We start from the raw sequence: 20415 nt of genomic DNA, 5'->3' as shown, positions 1-20415 counted from the left end.
CAATTAATCAATTCAGCAAACATCATTCTAATCCCCAAAAAGGAAGGTGCGGAGGTAGCTGGGGACTTCAGACCTATAAGCCTCATCCATTCTTTCATTAAGATTATCACCAAAACCCTGGCTCTTCGTTTGGTACCGAGAATGAATGAGTTAGTTTCACCTTGCCAAAGTGCCTTCATTCAAAAAAGGAGCATTCATGAAAACTTCCTTGCAGTTAGAAGCACTGTTAGACGCTTCCAGCGTATCAATTCGCCCACGCTATTCCTCAAGCTAGACATTGAAAAAGCTTTTGACTCCGTCCGTTGGGATTACTTGATTGCCTTACTCTGCAATTTTGGATTCCCTGTGAGGTGGACTGACTGGATCGCTTCTATCCTCTCCACCTCAACATCAAGAGTGCTCGTTAACGGGGTCCCTAACCCTCCTATTCATCATGAGAGAGGTCTCAGGCAAGGCGATCCTCTCTCCCCTCTTCTATTCGTCTTGGCGATAGACCCTTTGCAAAAAATTCTAAAGATCGCCGCGGACAATGGAGCATTGAACAAGTTGGGAAACAGCTCGCCCAGCATTAGGATCTCGCTATATGCTGATGATGCAGCTTTGTTTGTTAAGCCGAAAAAAGAGGATATTGAGACAATTGTCAAGTTGCTCACCTTATTTGGCGAGGCCTCTGGTCTGATGACCAATTTTCAGAAGTCCATGATCGTCCCAATCCGTTGCCAGGGGCTACCCCTTGATGACATCCTTAGTTGCTTCCCAGCCAGAAGAGCAACCTTCCCGATCCGGTACCTAGGCCTCCCTCTCACCCCAACTAGACTCAGGAAGGGGCACTTCCAGTTTTTGGTGGACAAAGTATTGAACAAACTGAGTAGCTGGAATGGGAGAAACTTCTCAGTGGCAGGGCGCTTAACTCTGGTGAAAACAGTGCTTACCTCACAACCAATTTATCTATTAACCGCCCTCAATGCTCCCAAGGCAACGATTAGCCTACTAGACTCCAAAAGAAGACAATTCCTTTGGGCTGGTTCTGAACGACTGACGGGCGGAAAGTGCAAAGTCAATTGGAATCGGGTGGCGAGGCCAAAAGCCCTTAGGGGCTTGGGAGTTCTTGATTTGGGCGCTTTTGCGCGTGCCTTGCGCGCGCCTTGCGCGCGCGATGGCTCTGGCATAATTGCACCTCATCACGGAATATTTGGGACAACTTAGAGATTCCTTGCTCTGATGTTGATAGGCTGCTTTTTGCGGCATCAACGACCATTGAGATTGGTGATGGTTCTAAAATCTCCTTCTGGGGCAGCGCTTGGGTGAGAGGGCAAAGGCCAAAGGACTTGGCGCCTCGTCTCTTTTCTATATCAAGAAATAAGAGGAAATCTTTGGCGGAGGCGGTCACAAACAATGCCTGGATCATGGATCTTGCGCTGTTCGACAGACCGATTAATCCCCACCACATTCATGAGTTCTACATTCTTTGGTCTGAAGTCCAAAGATCCAGTTTCACCCAGAGCGTGATGATGCCATCACCTGGAATTTCACTGCGGATCACCGCTACACAGTCAAATTGGCATATCAGGCCCAATTTTTGGGCTCTGTTCACACAAATTATGACCTCATCATCTGGAAGAATTGGGCGCCTCCAAAATGCAAGTTTTTCAGCTGGTTAGCAATTCAAAATCACATTTGGACAGCAGATCGATTAACCGCCAGGAATTGGCCCCATGAACCAACTTGCGTCTTGTGTCGTGCTGCCCTGGAATCGGGGCTTCACCTTTTTGTGGAATGTCGTTTCATCAAAAGAATTTGGGAGGAAGTTGCTATTTGGGTAGCTGTTGAGGGCCTAAAGACGTCTAGCTGGGGGCGACCCCCTCGCTGGGGCATTGGTGGGAAAAACTGGCTTTTTTGCCGGGATGCAATAGAAAAGGCATCAGATCACTATTGATCCTTGTAAACTGGGAGATTTGGCGAGAACGAAATGCGAGAATCTTTGATCGTAGATTCTCGAGCTACCAACAAATCATTGCCAAAATCAAGAGTGGCGCAGCAGCCTGGAATTTGGCAGGGGCCAAGCACCTAGTTACCCCTTAACAACTATTTAGTGGGGTCTGTTTTTTATTTCTATTTATTTCTCTTCAGGTTGGACCTTTGCCTAGTGCTTCGGTCACTGTATTGACTTAAACCTCTTGTTATTCTTCTTATCAATATATCTTGGCAGACCTCCTGCCTTTTCGCAAAAAAAAGTCTTGGTACACAAACTTCCGGCCTCTGCCTAATGCACATAGCCAACCTAAAAAAACAAAATAAACAAACATAGACGCAACAGCTTCTCCAAGCTAGCGACAGTCAATCTGAAGACTAGATCGTCACCCATGCACCCGGGAAAAAAAGACCGTGGCCGTTCGCACCAAGAGTCGCGAACCCTCCACAACCAACGGCCGCAACTCCTTTTGCTGAAGGATGGCCCAACTTGAGAGCTTCTGTGACGCCAAATGGATAACCTGCAAAGGAGAACACAAGATTTTTTTTCTCAAAAACTAAGTCATTTCTACAGATCCAGAGCGCCCAGCACAACACCGCCGCTCCAAGTAGAAGCATTGGTTTCAGCACACTATTAAAATCTTGAAGCCAATCCCCAAACATATGGTCCACATTTTGTGGTTGGTTGATTCCAGTGGCCATCATAAACACACTCCAGACTGACCGGGCTAGCCGGCATTCGAAGAAGAGGTGTTGAATGGTCTCTTCCTTGTGACAAGAGGCGCATGATAAACTACCTTGTCAGTTTCGTTTAGCCGAATTATCTTCTGTGAGGATTACACCCTTTCGCAAATACCATAGGTACTCTTGTAGAGACATGAATATTGCTGCTTAACGTGCAATGTTTATTTTTGCCTTTTAGACCGGATAAAGTTTTGTTATTCAAGATGAAAGCGTTTGACTCAGCTTTTTGTAAATGATGTTTATCTAACACTTTAGTACTCTAAAGCGTCGGTAAATAATGGATGAAAACACACAAGTATTTACATTCAATGTGTTCGGTACATATATATAGGAGCAGGCATACCATACAAAGAAACAAAGCTTACGATTACATTCGTGCAAAGAACAACAAACAGGCCTACCATAGGGTGTAGGTGTATTGCCAGACACACTACAGATGACTTTATGTAACACGGTAACACATTGTTCATAGCGTCACCAAGCTTATTATCAACACACACACACACACATCATGTTGCCATTGCCAAGGACACTGGCTGCCAAGCAAGTACAATATGTGCTTAAGAAAGAAAAACCAAACACAATTACAAACCTGTGTGATATACAGTGTCTCCATGATGCTTAAATTTCATATACCATCCCCACTTTGAGCACCTGCTGCCTTGGGATTGCAAAAGCCTTCTCCCCTTGCCTGAAGTTCTTCCTCAGGAACGAGTACATGTAGTCGACAACGATCTTCTTGAGAAAGGAAGAATTGGGTCCTGCCCAGATTTCAGTTTCTCCAAGGATATAGACTACTCCTTTCTGCAGCTCCCTCTGGACAAATTGTTTCTCCTCCGCAATTGCGCGGGACTGTTCATCGCTGATCCTTCCAGACGAGTGTGCTGAGTAGCTGCTGCCCATGCGAGGCTGGGTGAGCTCTGTAGTTTCGCTTGGCCTCAGTGCCTCCTCAATGTGCACTGTGGAGCTACGTGTTCTTGTGTGACTCTCCGTGATCGAGGTTGTTGTTGTTTCAGGCTCAGTGTCCTCAATCTCCACAGTTGTCATAAAATGCCCTTCTTCGATATATGATTGGAGACCTTCAACCAGGGAGGCAGAAAACTCCTTAGCCCCTTCTACGGTGTCAATGTACCCATACCGTGCCACGCACCGGAACATCTTGGAGATTCTTGATTCAACTCTCCTGAAGCGGAACCGCTCTGCAACCTCGACGCGAGGGATGGGCAGGTGCTTGACGGAGACAAAGACTAGGACCGAGTGAACGAAGGGCATTTTCTCAATGAGGTGGGGGAAGATTGGCGGGACACCCTGCACCAGCTCTGTGTAGAGGAAGCCTACCCCAGAGGTCCTTTTTATGTCGTGTGCTTGAGCCAGCTCTTGCATCTCTTGGTTTGTCACTATATGCTCAAGCTCGTACCAGTATTTCTTCACATGGACGTAGTGCCAAACACCCATGATCGTCACCAGAACTGTTGCGCTCACAATAGGCAGGTAGCCCCCCTGTTTGAACTTGTATAGAACTGAAGAAAGATAGACAGTCTCTATGGAACCGAATACCAGGCAGAAGGGTATAATCAGCCAGATGCTCACCCTCCATATGAGAAGCATCACAACTGCAAGTAGGATAGTTGTGATAACCATCACAGCAGTAACACAAATTCCTGCACAGAAATGAACTCAGTGTCACCTGTTTCACAATGAGCATTTGAGAAAAACTACCGTTTTAATCGGCTATGGTTAGCTGTTCACGTTCGTCTTACTTACCATACGCGTTTCCGATGTTGGTCGTCGTCTTGAATGCCAATGTCACCACCACACAGAGTAACCCAAGCACAAAGTTCACTTCTGGAATGTACACCTGCCCCTCGTAGAGTTTGGAGGTGTGGAGTACTTTGACCCTTGGAAAGCAGCCCAATGTCTGTGACTGCGAAATGATCGCGAACGAGCCAGATATCATAGCCTGGCTTGCGATTATCGCAGCGGAGACAGCTACTATGAAGGTTGGCCAGAACATCGGTCCTGCAGCAAAAAGGATGCCAGTCGCGTTATTGATTTCAAGCGAAGTTCGAATTGAGGCGCACGCGCAACACCATCTTTAGTTATTTATTTACCTGGAATTGATTTGTAGAAGGTGTCATGGACATGTTCTGGGTGTTTGCGAAGGAACGCCGCTTGCCCAATATAAGCTAACGACACCGCCGGGAACAAAATGAAGCTGAAGCTGAGCTGAAATGCAAAACAACACGATTTATATTATATATATATATATATGTCATCTTATGATAGTCACAAACATAACAAGATGTAACATTAATTCCTGCACTTATGATAACCAATGCAAGATGCAAATATTGAAACATTAACTTAGACTTCCTCAGGAAACATTAACATACCTGGATCGACCTTATGTTGAAATGGCCTAGATCAGCAAACATAGCTTCTGTGCCTGTTTCGTGCCATTCAGGGTCGTCAGGGTTTTCAGGAAAAACACAATTAATTCCGTGATACAATCACATCACATCACATGCATTATTGGAACTCACCTGTAAAGCATAGAAGGATGCCGCCAAGGGACACCCATGCATCCCTTCCATTCCTTCTGAAGTAGTCCACGATGTACTTTGGATAGAAGGCTCTCAAGACACCAATGTCGTACTCGACCAAGTTGTAGATTCCAATGCCAGCAATGAACATGAACCACAGCAGAATGATGGGCGCGAACGAGTAGCCCACTTTGTCCGTGCCAAAACGCTGGACAGCGAACAGCACCACTAGAATGGCGACAGAGATCCATACCATTTGGTCTGCCCCGGTAAGAACAGAAAAATGGAAGACGGAGAAATATTTTGTTAGTGAAGGACGTAAAAGTTCCTTGCTTTTTTTTTTATCCCTGTTGCGTTTTCTTTCTCTGAGAAGACATGTGTCACGAAGAAAGATGTGTATATTGTTTAAGATGGTGTTTTGTTTTTAGGGACTATTTTTTACTCCTTTCATTTTACCTTTTTTAGTCCTTAAAATTATCAAATACTAAAAATAGAGATAATCCCTATTTTAGTCTTTGTGTTTGATAATTTAGAGACAAAAAAAGATTAAACGAAGGGACTAAAAATTAGTCCCTAAAAACTAAACATCCCCTAAATAATTAATGTTGATTAGCAAGCGGCCATCACAGCCCATGGCTGGTGACCGGATAACTTATCGCGCGCCAAGGTGGACAGATGCCCTTGTGCACAGAGAAACCCTTCTCACACAAAGTGATTTTTACGAGTTTGTACAAGATATTTTAACAAACCAAATACTTGAGTGACAAATAATTCCTTTAAGTCAGTATGTGCAACGATTCTTTCAGCTTTTTCAGAAGCTGCCCATTGTATTTTTCAATTTTTATGCTTTTGTTTCACAATCAAGTTAAAATGTTAAATGCCCCTTAGGCCCTTACCCTGTTTCAGTTGAGGTGCTTTTTGTTGGAGACCACTCACCGCAGAGATCACTGAAACAAATCCGCAAAAAATATCGAATCATGTCATTTTTTACATATCTTATTTTGCAAGGAATACCTTACTAGCATAGAAAAATCATAGGCAGCTTGAGATCACTTGAGACAAATCCGCAAAATATAAAAACCTGTCACTTTAACATTTCTTATTTTGCAAGAATATCATACTAGCATATATAAATCATAAGTAGTTTGTCAATGTGCAAAAAAAAATTGTTTGCTAACTTTACAGCTATGCTAATTTATAAATGTGTCACTAAATGACATTTAGCATGCATGCTTTGAACATCATACGTAATAATTACGTGTACTTTACTGCTACTAGTTCATTAATTACTTGTATGGAATCACCAGTAAAAGGCATCATCACTTAATAAGTAGTTTGTCAATGTGCAAAAAAATTGTTTGCTAACTTTACAGCTATGCCTTGAACATCATACGTAATAATTACATGTACTTTACTGCTACTAGTTCATTAATTACTTGTATTTAATAACCAGTAAAAGGCATCATCACTTATAAAGTTCCAAGTACAGTTACCAGATATTGCTGGGGTCAAAACGCCATCGCTGATAACCATGGAGGTGCCCAACACGGTGAGGAGGAAAATTGCAAGCTTAGCAGCCTTACTACTTTCCAGCATCTCTTTTGTCCACTGAGCCCTCTTCATAGGGGCTGATACGGTTTCCAGGGCGTAGTTTGAGACCATTGCGTCCTCTGCTTGCTGATTTGGAATCAAGCTCACTTTTGCATACCGCGATATCAACGAGTAAAGAGCAAATGTGCCACCTACAATATTATGTTCTTGTAAGGCAGGTGTAGCAAGAACTGTATATGTTATGTAGCTGACTCGCATCCCATCATATTGCTAAAGTAATTAGGAAATTAAACAAGGTGAAGGTTAATGAGGACATGGAATCTAGCTAGAGGATTCTTTAGATAAGGAAAACATACCATCTCCATTGTCATTTGCATACAGCACAATGAAGACATACTTGATCATAGGTAGAAGAATTAAGCTGTAAAGAATAAGTGACAGGACTCCATAGAGATCATCAACGTTGCTGATGCCACTTGTAAAGGTGCTTGCATACACATACAGAGGTGATGTGCCTATGTCGCCGTATATCACTCCAATGCACTGGAAGGCCAAATGCAATGTTCGAGCCCAACTATCCTGTCTCATGTAGTAAGTGTGAGTATCTAATCCACAGCACTATAATGAATTTTGTAAATATGTTTCTTTAAAATCAAAATAAGGAGTTACTTAACTTGAAAATTTTAGTTTCTTTTAGTATATTCTTGACTGTGTGTCTGTGTTATCCTTATATGTCATGGAGAGTATCCGTTTTCTTATACTTTCAGGGAGAGAGACAGAGGGAGAGAATATGTTCTAGGATCAGATGCAAGCTATGAACACAGCTTTCTCAAACATTTTGCTAACCCAAATAAAAAAGTTCACAATGATATATATATACAGGCGATATATGTGAAACACTAGAGAACAAAAATTATGGGATAAGAGCAGACCTCAGAGACAACGTATCCTGTGTCTGATACTCTTTCTGCATCCCCATATAGGGAGTCATGACGCTGAAAATTTCCACCAACTTTCTTGGCTTCTCTAGAATTCCGTTTATCCGTTTCAAGAGCCATCTGCAAAGCTCCAAACCTTTTGCGCTTCCAGGAAACGTTTAGCCTACCTGCTTTTATAGACATGCATGGAGGATGTGGTGCGTGTGTATGTGGTGGTGCCTGGTGGCGGTGGTGGGAGCTGCTATTGTATGTGTGCGTTTATCAGGTTCAGTACAAAATTCATATATTGTTGAGAGAATTCCTTCTCCTTGGCAAAAAAAAAAAAAAAAAATCGGCTTCTTTGCTTGCCCCTTTTAGATTGGAAGTTAGCTATTTGGTCCAAAATCGAACTTTTCTTTATCTGACCTTTCCTTCATATTTCATCACTAACGGTGTGGGAAACCCCAAAGAGAACGTATCCTGTGCTTATGGAGCTCTTGTGCTCCTATGAGCATTTTAAATCTAGTGTCTTCATTTTTCATCCAAGTGTGAATAGACATTTCCTAGTTTATTATGTGTGACACTCTTGACCACCCTTGTTGCGCCGCACCGTCTGTCTCTTCTGTGTGCCTGAAAGGGAAATGTGCCTTTGGGCCATTTCTAAGTATTTTGGTGATTGAATGCAAACACAAGTGCTTAAATGTGAAAATATGCCCATGGATGAACAAAGTGCAAATCACAAGTTAAGGTACGTTTCTAAGCCTTAGTACATTGGTTTGTGTACTAATATTCTTGTCTAAGTGTTAGAAACAGGAAGAAGAAAAGAAGTGGAGAGTGGCTGTGTGCAGCCAAAGGCTGCTTCGGGCTGGGGCACCGGACTGTCCGGTGTGCACCGGACAGTGTCCGGTGCGCCAGACCAGCGCGGAGCAAAACAACCGCTCTCGGGTTTTTCTCCGGCGACTTCGGCTAAAATTCACCGGACTGTCCGGTGTGCACCGGACTGTCCGGTGAGCCAACGGTCGGCCGGGCCAACGGTCGGCCGCACGATCGCCGCGCGACACGTGGCCGAGCCAACGGTCGGAAGGAAGCACCGGACTGTCCGGTGTGCACCGGACTGTCCGGTGCGCCAGATCTGCAGTGGTCGGCAACGGTCGGCTGCGCCTGTTAAGGAAAGAAATCGGGCACCGGACAGTGTCCGGTGTGCACCGGACTGTCCGGTGCGCCCGACGACAGAAGGCAAGGATGGCCTTCCAGAATTGTTCTCAACGGCTCCTAGCTGCCTTGGGGCTATAAAAGGGGCCCCTAGGCGCATGGAGGAGAACACCAAGCATTCCTTGAGCACTCTTGATCACTCACACATCAATCTCGCGCACTTGTTCGACATTCTAGTGATTTGAGCTCCGTTCTAGTGTGCTAGTCTTTTGAGCTCAAGTCTGGGTCTTGTGTGTGCGTATTCGCTGTGATCTTTGTGTCGTGTGTGAGTTGCTAATCCCTCCCTTGCTCTGTGATTCTCTGTGAACATCTTTTGTAAGGGCGAGAGGCTCCAAGTTGTGGAGATTCCTCGCAAACGGGATTGAGAAAAGAAAAGCAAGAACACCGTGGTATTCAAGTTGATCATTGGATCACTTGAGAGGAGTTGAGTGCAACTCTCGTCCGTTGGGACGCCACAACGTGGAGTAGGCAAGTTTTGTACTTGGCCGAACCACGGGATAACCACTGTGTCATCTCTGTGATTGGATTCTTGTGGTTATTGTGTTTTGACTCCTCTCTAACCACTTGGCATAAACTGTGCTAACGCCTAATCAAGTTTTGTGGCTATAAGTTTAAGTTTTTACAGGATCACCTATTCACCCCCCCCTCTAGGTGCTCTCAATTGGTATCGGAGCCGTTCTCTTCAAGAAAGGGACTAACCGCCCGAAGAGATGGATCCTAAGGGGAAGGGAATTGTGATCAACGACAAGGAGAAGGAGTCCTTCGTCAACGAGCCAAGGGATGACAAGTCCAATGACTCGGGCTCGGGCCACAAGCGAAAAGATGGGAAGAAGAAGAAGACAAGACGCATCAAGGAGATCGTCTACTACGACAGCGATGAGTCCTCTTCTTCCCAAAAGGACGACGACCACGACAAACAAAAGACGGTTAACTCAAACTTTTCTTTTGATTATTCGCGCATTCCATATAGCTCAAATGCTCATTTGCTCCCCATTCCACTTGGCAAGCCTCCTCACTTTGATGGAGAGGATTACGGATTTTGGAGTCACAAAATGCGTACTCACCTATTTTCTCTCCATCCAAGCATTTGGGAGATTGTGGAAAGTGGAATGAAATTTGATAGCTCGGATAGCCCTTCATTCATTAATGAGCAAATCCATAAGAATGCACAAGCTACCACTGTTCTTCTAGCTTCATTGTGCAGGGATGAATATAACAAAGTGAGCGGCTTGGATAACGCCAAGCAGATCTGGGACACCCTCAAGATCTCTCATGAAGGGAATGACGTTACCTTGCTCACCAAAACGGAGTTGGTGGAAGGCGAGCTTGGACGGTTCGCGATGATAAGGGGCGAGGAGCCAACTCAGACATACAACCGGCTCAAGACCCTTATCAACAAAATAAGGAGCTACGGAAGCACGCGATGGACGAACCACGACGTCGTCCGACTAATGCTCAGGTCCTTTACCGTTCTTGATCCTCATTTGGTGAATAATATTCATGAGAATCCCAGGTACACCAAAATGTCGCCCGAAGAAGTCCTAGGAAAATTCGTCAGCGGGCGAATGATGATCAAGGAGGCAAGGTATGTGGACGACGCCTTGAATGGACCGATCAACGAGCCGCAACCTTTTGCTCTCAAAGCCACAAGGAACAAGGAGGCGCTACCCAGCAAGGTGGCGCAAATTGAGGCGGCCGGTCTTAATGATGAAGAAATGGCCCTCATTATCAAGAGATTCAAGACGGTGCTAAAGGGTCGCAATGGACAGCCGAGCAAGACTAAGACCAAGGGGAAGCGATCATGCTTCAAATGCGGTAAGCTTGGTCATTTTATTGCTAACTGTCCTGATAATGAAAGTGACCAGGAAAAGGGGAACAAAAGGGAGAAGAAGAAGCACTATAAAAAGGCCAAGGGCGAGGCGCATATAGGCAAGGAGTGGGATTCGGATTGCTCCTCCTCCGACTCCGACAATGAGGGACTCGCCGCCACCGCCTTCAACAAATCGGCCCTCTTCCCCAACGAGCGTCACACGTGTCTCATGGCTAAGGAGAAGAAAGTAAGTACTCGAAACTCTACTTATGCTTCTTCTAGTGGTGATGATTCTAGTGACGATGATGAAATAGACTATTCTAGTTTATTTAAAGGTCTAGATAGAATTACGATTGGCAAAATTAATGAATTAATTGATGCATTGAATGAGAAGGATAAACTCTTAGAGAAACAAGAGGATTTATTGTATGAAGAGCATGATAAATTTTTAGAAGCTCAAAAATCTCATGCTCTAGAAGTTAAAAGAAATGAAATGCTTACTTGTGAATTATCTTCATGCCATGAGACAATTTCAAAATTAAAGAGCATTAACGATGAGTTGAATGCTAAGATAGAAATAGCTAGTAAATCAACAACTTGTGTAGAAAATGTTGTTATTTGCAATAGATGTAAAGACTTTGATATTGATGCTTGTAGTGAACACATAGCTTCTATTGCAAAGTTAAATAATGAAGTGGCTAGTCTTAATGCCCAACTTAAGACTAGCAAAAGTGAATTTGATAAGTTAAAATTTGCAAGGGATGCTTACAAAATAGGAAGACATCCCTCAATTAAGGATGGGCTTGGCTTCAAGAGGGAAGCCAAGAACTTAACAACCCATAAGACTCCCATCTCCACCAAGGAGAAAGGGAAGGCTCCTATGGCTAATAGTGTTAAGAAGAATCATGCTTTCATGTACTATGATAGGAAATATTCTAGAAATGCTTTTAGAGGTCATGATGTTTTTGATTCACATGCTTATGACTCTTATGCTATGACTGCTTCTAGTTCTCATGTTATGCATGGTAGAAATGGGCTTAGAAGAAATGTTGTTCATCAAATGCCTAGGAGAAATGTTGTTAGGAAAGTAGTGAATGAACCTTCTACAATTTATTGTGCTTTAAATGCTTCCTTTGCTATTTGTAGAAAGGATAGGAAAATAGTTGCTAGGAAGTTAGGGGCAAAATGCAAGGGAGACAAAACTTGCATTTGGGTCCCTAAAGATATTTGTGCTAACCTTGTAGGACCCAACATGAGTTGGGTACCTAAAACCCAAGCCTAAATTTGCCTTGCAGGTTTATGCATCCGGGGGTTCAAGCTGGATTATCGACAGCGGATGCACAAACCATATGACGGGGGAGAAGAAGATGTTCACCTCCTACGGCAAAAATAAGGATTCCCAAGATTCAATTGTATTCGGTGATGGGAATCAAGGCAAGGTAAAAGGTTTAGGTAAAATTGCAATTTCTAATGAGCATTCTATCTCTAATGTATTTTTAGTAGAGAGTCTTGGATATAATTTGCTATCTGTTAGTCAATTATGTCATATGGGGTATAACTGTCTATTTACAAATGTAGATGTGTCTGTCTTTAGAAGAAGCGATGGTTCATTAGCTTTTAAGGGTGTATTAGACGGCAAACTTTATTTAGTTGATTTTGCAAAAGAAGAGGCCGGTCTAGATGCATGCTTAATAGCTAAGACTAGCATGGGCTGGCTGTGGCATCGCCGCTTAGCACATGTGGGGATGAAGAACCTTCACAAGCTTCTAAAGGGAGAACACGTGATAGGTTTGACTAACGTGCATTTCGAAAAAGATAGACCTTGTGCAGCTTGTCAAGCAGGTAAACAAGTGGGAGGAGCGCATCACAGCAAGAATGTGATGACCACTTCAAGACCTCTGGAGCTGCTGCATATGGACCTCTTCGGACCCGTCGCCTATCTAAGCATAGGAGGGAGTAAGTATGGTCTAGTTATTGTTGATGACTTTTCCCGCTTCACTTGGGTGTTCTTTTTGCAGGATAAGTCTGAAACCCAAGGGACCCTCAAGCGCTTCCTCAGGAGAGCTCAAAATGAGTTTGAGCTCAAAGTGAAGAAGATAAGGAGCGACAACGGATCCGAGTTCAAGAACCTTCAAGTGGAGGAGTTCCTTGAAGAGGAAGGGATCAAGCACGAGTTCTCCGCTCCCTACACACCACAACAAAATGGTGTGGTAGAGAGGAAGAACAGGACGCTCATCGATATGGCGAGGACGATGCTAGGAGAGTTCAAGACCCCCGAGTGCTTTTGGACGGAAGCCGTTAACACTGCTTGCCACGCCATCAACAGGGTCTACCTTCATCGCCTCCTCAAGAAGACGTCATATGAGCTACTAACCGGTAACAAACCCAATGTATCGTACTTTCGTGTATTTGGGAGTAAATGCTACATTCTAGTGAAGAAGGGTAGAAATTCTAAGTTTGCTCCCAAAGCTGTAGAAGGGTTTCTATTAGGTTATGACTCAAATACAAAGGCGTATAGAGTCTTCAACAAATCATCGGGTTTGGTTGAAGTCTCTAGCGACGTTGTATTTGATGAGACTAATGGCTCTCCAAGAGAGCAAGTTGTTGATTGTGATGATTTAGATGAAGAAGATGTTCCGACGGCCGCTATACGCACCATGGCGATTGGAGAAGTGCGGCCACAGGAACGAGATGAACGAGATCAACCTTCTTCCTCAACTATGGTGCATCCCCCAACCGAAGGTGACGTACAGGTACCTCAAGTGGAGGCGATTGATCAAGGGGGAGCACAAGGTGATCAAGTGATGAAGGAAGAAGCGCAACCGGCACCTCCAACCCAAGTTCGAGCGATGATTCAAAGGGATCATCCCGTCGACCAAATTCTGGGTGATATTAGCAAGGGAGTAACTACTCGATCTCGATTAGTTAATTTTTGTGAGCATTACTCCTTTGTCTCCTCTATTGAGCCTTTCAGGGTAGAGGAGGCCTTGCTAGATCCGGACTGGGTATTGGCCATGCAGGAGGAACTCAACAACTTCAAGCGCAATGAAGTTTGGACACTGGTGCCTCGTCCAAAGCAAAATGTTGTGGGAACCAAGTGGGTGTTCCGCAACAAACAGGACGAGCACGGGGTGGTGACGAGGAACAAGGCTCGACTTGTGGCAAAAGGTTATGCCCAAGTCGCAGGTTTGGACTTTGAGGAGACTTTTGCTCCTGTGGCTAGGCTAGAGTCAATTCGTATCTTGCTAGCATATGCCGCTCACCATTCTTTCAGGTTGTATCAAATGGATGTGAAGAGCGCTTTCCTCAACGGGCCAATCAAGGAGGAGGTGTACGTGGAGCAACCCCCTGGCTTCGAGGATGAACGGTACCCCGACCATGTGTGTAAGCTCTCTAAGGCACTCTATGGACTTAAGCAAGCCCCAAGAGCATGGTATGAATGCCTTAGAGACTTTTTAATTGCTAATGCTTTCAAGGTTGGGAAAGCCGATCCAACTCTTTTTACAAAGACATGTGATGGTGATTTGTTTGTGTGCCAAATTTATGTCGATGACATAATATTTGGTTCTACTAACCAAAAGTCTTGTGAAGAGTTTAGCAGGGTGATGACGCAGAAATTCGAGATGTCGATGATGGGCGAGTTGAACTACTTCCTTGGGTTCCAAGTGAAGCAACTCAAGGACGGCACCTTCATCTCCCAAACGAAGTACACGCAAGATCTACTAAAGCGGTTTGGGATGAAGGACGCCAAGCCCGCAAAGACGCCGATGGGAACCGACGGACACACAGACCTCAACAAAGGAGGTAAGTCCGTTGATCAAAAAGCATACCGGTCAATGATAGGGTCTTTACTTTATTTATGTGCTAGTAGACCGGACATTATGCTTAGCGTATGCATGTGTGCTAGATTTCAATCCGATCCTAAGGAGTGTCACTTAGTGGCGGTGAAGCGAATTCTTAGATATTTAGTTGCTACGCCTTGCTTCGGGCTCTGGTATCCAAAGGGGTCTACTTTTGACTTGGTTGGATACTCAGACTCCGACTATGCTGGATGTAAGGTCGATAGGAAGAGCACATCGGGGACGTGCCAATTCTTAGGAAGGTCCCTGGTGTCATGGAACTCTAAGAAACAAACCTCCGTTGCCCTATCCACCGCTGAGGCCGAGTATGTTGCCGCAGGACAGTGTTGCGCGCAACTACTTTGGATGAGGCAAACCCTCAGGGACTTTGGCTACAATCTGAGCAAAGTCCCACTCCTATGTGATAATGAGAGTGCTATCCGCATGGCGGAAAATCCTGTTGAACACAGCCGCACAAAGCACATAGACATCCGGCATCACTTTTTGAGAGACCACCAGCAAAAGGGAGATATCGAAGTGTTTCATGTTAGCACCGAGAACCAGCTAGCCGATATCTTTACCAAGCCTCTAGATGAGAAGACCTTTTGCAGGCTGCGTAGTGAGCTAAATGTCTTAGATTCGCGGAACTTGGATTGAATTGTAGCATACATGTGTTTATGCCCTTGATCATGTTCATTCTGCATTTTGTTGCTTATTATGGTGCTCAAGTTGTACAAACACTCCCTGGACCTCACAAGTCCGTTGCAAAGTAATGCACATGTTTAGGGGGAGATGTGTTACAACTTGACCCTTTGAGACTAACCATGTGCTTGAGTTTGGTAATTTAGTCTCGAAGGAGGATTGAAAGGGAAAAGGTGGACTTGGACCATGAAAGACTTCCACTGCACTCCGATGAGAGGGTAACTTATTCCAAGTTCATCTCATGACATCTTATTGCCATTTGCTTTTAATTGAAGACTTTGGTGAGGCAATGGGGTTAAAAGGCCAAGATTGATCCCGTTTTGGTGCTTGATGCCAAAGGGGGAGAAAATAAAGGCCAAAGTGATAAATGGATCAGCTACCACTTGAGAGATTTTGAAAATAGTAGAATAGAGTTTTTGTTGTGTCAAAAGCTTTTATTGTCTTTATTGTCAAAAGTTGGCTTCTTGTGGGGAGAAGTTTTTGACTATGGGAAATAGGGGGAGTTTTTGAAATCTTTGATCAATCTCTTTTGGAATGACTCTCTTTATGCTTCAACATGTGTGTTTGACTTAGAGATAGAGATTTGAGTTTGATTTGCAAAAACAAACCAAGTGGTGGCAAAGGATGATCCATATATGCCAAAATTGAATAAAACTCAAAGTTAGTTTTTATTTGAAGTAGTTTTGCACTTGTTCCACTTGCTTTATGTTGTGTTGGCATAAATCACCAAAAAGGGGGAGATTGAAAGGGAAATGTGCCTTTGGGCCATTTCTAAGTATTTTGGTGATTGAATGCAAACACAAGTGCTTAAATGTGAAAATATGCCCATGGATGAACAAAGTGCAAATCACAAGTTAAGGTACGTTTCTAAGCCTTAGTACATTGGTTTGTGTACTAATATTCTTGTCTAAGTGTTAGAAACAGGAAGAAGAAAAGAAGTGGAGAGTGGCTGTGTGCAGCCAAAGGCTGCTTCGGGCTGGGGCACCGGACTGTCCGGTGTGCACCGGACAGTGTCCGGTGCGCCAGACCAGCGCGGAGCAAAACAGCCGCTCTCGGGTTTTTCTCCGGCGACTTCGGCTAAAATTCACCGGACTGTCCGGTGTGCACCGGACTGTCCGGTGAGCCAACGGTCGGCCGGGCCAACGGTCGGCCGCACGATCGCCGCGCGACACGTGGCCGAGCCAACGGTCGGAAGGAAGCACCGGACTGTCCGGTGTGCACCGGACTGTCCGGTGCGCCAGATCTGCAGTGGTCGGCAACGGTCGGCTGCGCCTGTTAAGGAAAGAAATCGGGCACCAGACAGTGTCCGGTGTGCACCGGACTGTCCGGTGCGCCCGACGACAGAAGGCAAGGATGGCCTTCCAGAATTGTTCTCAACGGCTCCTAGCTGCCTTGGGGCTATAAAAGGGGCCCCTAGGCGCATGGAGGAGAACACCAAGCATTCCTTGAGCACTCTTGATCACTCACACATCAATCTCGCGCACTTGTTCGACATTCTAGTGATTTGAGCTCCGTTGTAGTGTGCTAGTCTTTTGAGCTCAAGTCTGGGTCTTGTGTGTGCGTATTCGCTGTGATCTTTGTGTCGTGTGTGAGTTGCTAATCCCTCCCTTGCTCTGTGATTCTCTGTGAACATCTTTTGTAAGGGCGAGAGGCTCCAAGTTGTGGAGATTCCTCGCAAACGGGATTGAGAAAAGAAAAGCAAGAACACCGTGGTATTCAAGTTGATCATTGGATCACTTGAGAGGAGTTGAGTGCAACTCTCGTCCGTTGGGACGCCACAACGTGGAGTAGGCAAGTTTTGTACTTGGCCAAACCACGGGATAACCACTGTGTCATCTCTGTGATTGGATTCTTGTGGTTATTGTGTTTTGACTCCTCTCTAACCACTTGGCATAAACTGTGCTAACGCCTAATCAAGTTTTGTGGCTATAAGTTTAAGTTTTTACAGGATCACCTATTCACCCCCCCTCTAGGTGCTCTCAGTGCCACTGCTGCCCTCACCCCCTGGATGAGAAATGAAGGCACCAGATTTAAAGTGCTCATATGAGCACAAGAGCTCCATGAGCACAGGATATGTTCCCAACCCCAAAAGCCTAACAGAGTTGGGTGCTGTATTAATAGACTTGAGTAAACTGAGTCATGCCCATTACAGAGGGGTGAGATAATATGTGGTGGTGGTGGGGGTGGGGAGCTGCTATTGTATGTGTGCGTTTGTCAGGTTCATCACAAAATTCATACATTGTTGAGAGAATTCCTTCTCCTTGGCCAAAAAAAAAACCCGTCTTCTTTGATTGCCCCTTCTAGAGATCGGAAGTTAGCTATTTGGTCCAAAATCAAACTTTCCTTTATATGACCTTTCCTTCAGATTTCATCACTAACGGTGTTAAATGGGGGGACGAAATATTAATTTTACCCTTACGTGAAATAGGCAAATTAGTTTTCATATATTTAATTTTGAAGGTTATTTACATACTATTGCTGTATAGTTTGTGGTCATCATATTTGTTCAAAAATAATGTGTACCGTACGTATTTTGTGTAACTAGGAAAATAATGTCCAAAACCCATGAAAAAGTAATCTTAAAAAAATGTATGAGTAATACTGAACTTATCTATTTCACCAAAGGGCAAAATCATCATTTCGTCCTCTCTTCTACTTAACACAGGCCATATGAAGAGGAAGTTGTGTTTTATGCCAAACAAGTAATTTTAAATCTAAAAGTGTCAAGAAAATAAGATAGCCTTTTTTTTTGGTGTAGGAAGAAATTTTATCTGCAATATTTTAATATATACAAGTTGTAAGTATTGAGATATGATTTTCTGCTCCTGGGTCAAGGGACTTTCACTATTAGGTTTGTTTCGAATGCAAATAATTAAATGCTTTACTAGCCCTCGGCACAGAGTGCAATTCTAAATGTTTTAGTAAATATTTTCAAGAACTATTCTCTACGCTCTCTCTTCTAAAATAAAATTTGTTTTAGTAAATTATTGGATTCATACAATATTTGATGTATGTGTTTTGTATATATACCTATATTCATCGTTATCAACTTGAATATAGACATAAAAAATAAGAGTTAAAACAACTACTATTTTGGTACGGATCGGATGGAGTATCATTTTAGGATCTATTTGGATTCTCTAGCGTAAAATCCAATGACTAAAGTTATGGAATAAAACTTTAGACTATTTTAACTAATCTTTATGGTTTAAAGTTTTTGTGAGGTAGTCTAATCTAGACAATTTTTGACCACTCAACGAACAAAGCGATCTAAAATTTAGTGGCTAAACTTCAGACAATGAACCTTAATGACAACATTATCACTCCTTCCAAAAGGTAGCTCTGCTTTATGTATGTTTTTGCATGGCAAACACCCAGAGGAACTCCTTACCTTTAGGCTTTGCTGCCATTTCTTCATAATCGGTACTGACACAAGCATTGGTATCGGTTCTACCTATCGAGGGAGGAGGAGGGTTAGGGGGAATATTAGTATCGGTTCTTTAATATTGATTGGAGTCATCAACCAGTACTAATCTATGGAGCACAGATTAATACCAGTTAATAGTTTTAACCGATATTAAAGAGTCTACCTTAGTATTAGTCAGTAATACCAACTGGTATTCAAGAGAAGAAAGAGCATTTGGTATCAGTTGGTGACAAAAAATAATACTCCCTCCGTTTCTTTTTATTAGTCGCTGGATAGTGCAATTTTGCACTATCCAACAACTAATAAAAAGAAATGGAGGGAGTACTAAAGGTACCCTTAGTGACAAAAATCAATACTAAATGACTCCTTTAGTACTAGTTTTTGTTACTAAGGTTACCTGGAGCAGCTATCCTATCACATTTTCTATCTTATCATATATTTTAAACTTCACTTTATAAACATAGTAATCTACAATGTAAATCGTTTATTTTACATGATTTGTTATAGACAGCTTAATAGATGCCTAAGACTCTTCCAGTGTTAAAATTATAGGAAAACATTTTTTCTAGTCATAAATAGCAATATAGTTGAGTGGTATAAGAAGAGAACGTGTGAGACCCTACATCCTAGGTTGAAATCCTAGCAGCACCTCAAAAAAATGCATTACCTGACTTGCGACGTGCGTATGTCTTAGATCACAGACATTTTTTTTTTCTATAGTAGTGATAATTATTGTCAATAAATCATTCAGTTTTCTATGCGGTAATCATACTGAGTAGCATGTTAACCCAAGAACAAAGTGCTTCTTCTGACTTGGATCTCTGTACTATAGCCAATAATTGCTACGAAACTATATCTCTCTAGCTATCAGTTGCCAATAAGGTTCCTGATGTTGGCAAGTTGAAATAACTCATCTCCTGTAAGAGACCACACAGCAAGTCAGAGTAGGAATAGTACCTGCACGATAGTTAAAAATGTGCTGAGGCTAATTGTTTAGCTCCAATAATTGCTGTTGCGATGTTGACCCTGTGCAGTTTTTATGTGCATGATACTTTCGTCTTGGTTCATTAACCGAAAAGTCAGCTATCAGGACGTATAATGAACTGATTCGATATCATGGCTGGCTCCGACGACAAGGAATCCGACTGTTTCATGGGACGAACACACAATTAGTTGCACCTAACCACTTGGCAATGGCAAAGAACACATACCGCCATTATTAACATAAAACATATACCGCCTGCACGGAGGAGGGCCTTATTAAGTTATTATCCAATGGTTGTTAATTAGTGACACTTTTTGGAAAGAAAATTTACTGTTAGAGGCAATCCGGCGGTTTTCACCAATTTTTCTCATTCTCGGGCCATAGAGGCATCGAATCGTGGTTGGATTTTTCGAAAATATTGTAAATACTTCAGAAAAATATATATTAAAATTAGAGTGTACAAAGAGTCTAGAAATATATTTATTGTTAAAAAAATCATATTTTAGTGTCAAAAAAGTTAATGAATTGTAGACTTGTTATTGAAAATCGTTCGGTATACAGTTTTTCGGTGTGAATCCACCGAAAACCCGCTCGGTATAGGTGGTTTCTAACGACATCTGATTTTTCTAATTTGAATTGCCAAACCGTTCGGAAACAACAAAATCTGTCCGGTTTTCGCCGGTTTCTCGATCCCGCCAAGAGGACTGGTAAACA

General features: G+C 43.3%; 1 protein-coding gene across 1 annotated transcript; it reads right to left on the bottom strand.

The window, feature by feature from the left end:
• Nucleotides 1–3336: 3336 nt before the first annotated feature.
• Nucleotides 3337–7867, bottom strand: LOC103646532 (uncharacterized). The gene is made up of 9 exons (NM_001301494.1): nucleotides 7742–7867; nucleotides 7166–7427; nucleotides 6752–7000; nucleotides 6155–6205; nucleotides 5259–5519; nucleotides 5109–5161; nucleotides 4827–4941; nucleotides 4480–4734; nucleotides 3337–4376 (listed from the first exon to the last, which is right to left on the bottom strand). Exons 1-9 carry the CDS (start codon nucleotides 7865–7867, stop codon nucleotides 3337–3339), a joined length of 2412 nt encoding a protein of 803 aa, NP_001288423.1.
• Nucleotides 7868–20415: the final 12548 nt, after the last annotated feature.

The sequence above is a fragment of the Zea mays genome, chromosome 2 (genome assembly GCF_902167145.1).
Source record: "Zea mays cultivar B73 chromosome 2, Zm-B73-REFERENCE-NAM-5.0, whole genome shotgun sequence".
Taxonomy (NCBI): domain Eukaryota; kingdom Viridiplantae; phylum Streptophyta; class Magnoliopsida; order Poales; family Poaceae; genus Zea; species Zea mays.
Note: the sequence above shows the minus strand (reverse complement) of the source record. Positions and strands in the feature narration are given on the sequence as shown.

Excerpts from the sequence above, each read along its gene's own strand:
- LOC103646532 (NM_001301494.1), bottom strand. The coding sequence starts at position 7,867 with ATGGCTCTTGAAACGGATAAACGGAATTCTAGAGAAGCCAAGAAAGTT. Across the intron at positions 6,206-6,751 it reads TTTGACCCCAGCAATATCTG|TGATCTCTGCGGTGAGTGGT; the intron begins GTAACTGTACTT and ends GATTTGTTTCAG. Across the intron at positions 4,735-4,826 it reads CTTCTACAAATCAATTCCAG|GACCGATGTTCTGGCCAACC; the intron begins GTAAATAAATAA and ends TTTTTGCTGCAG.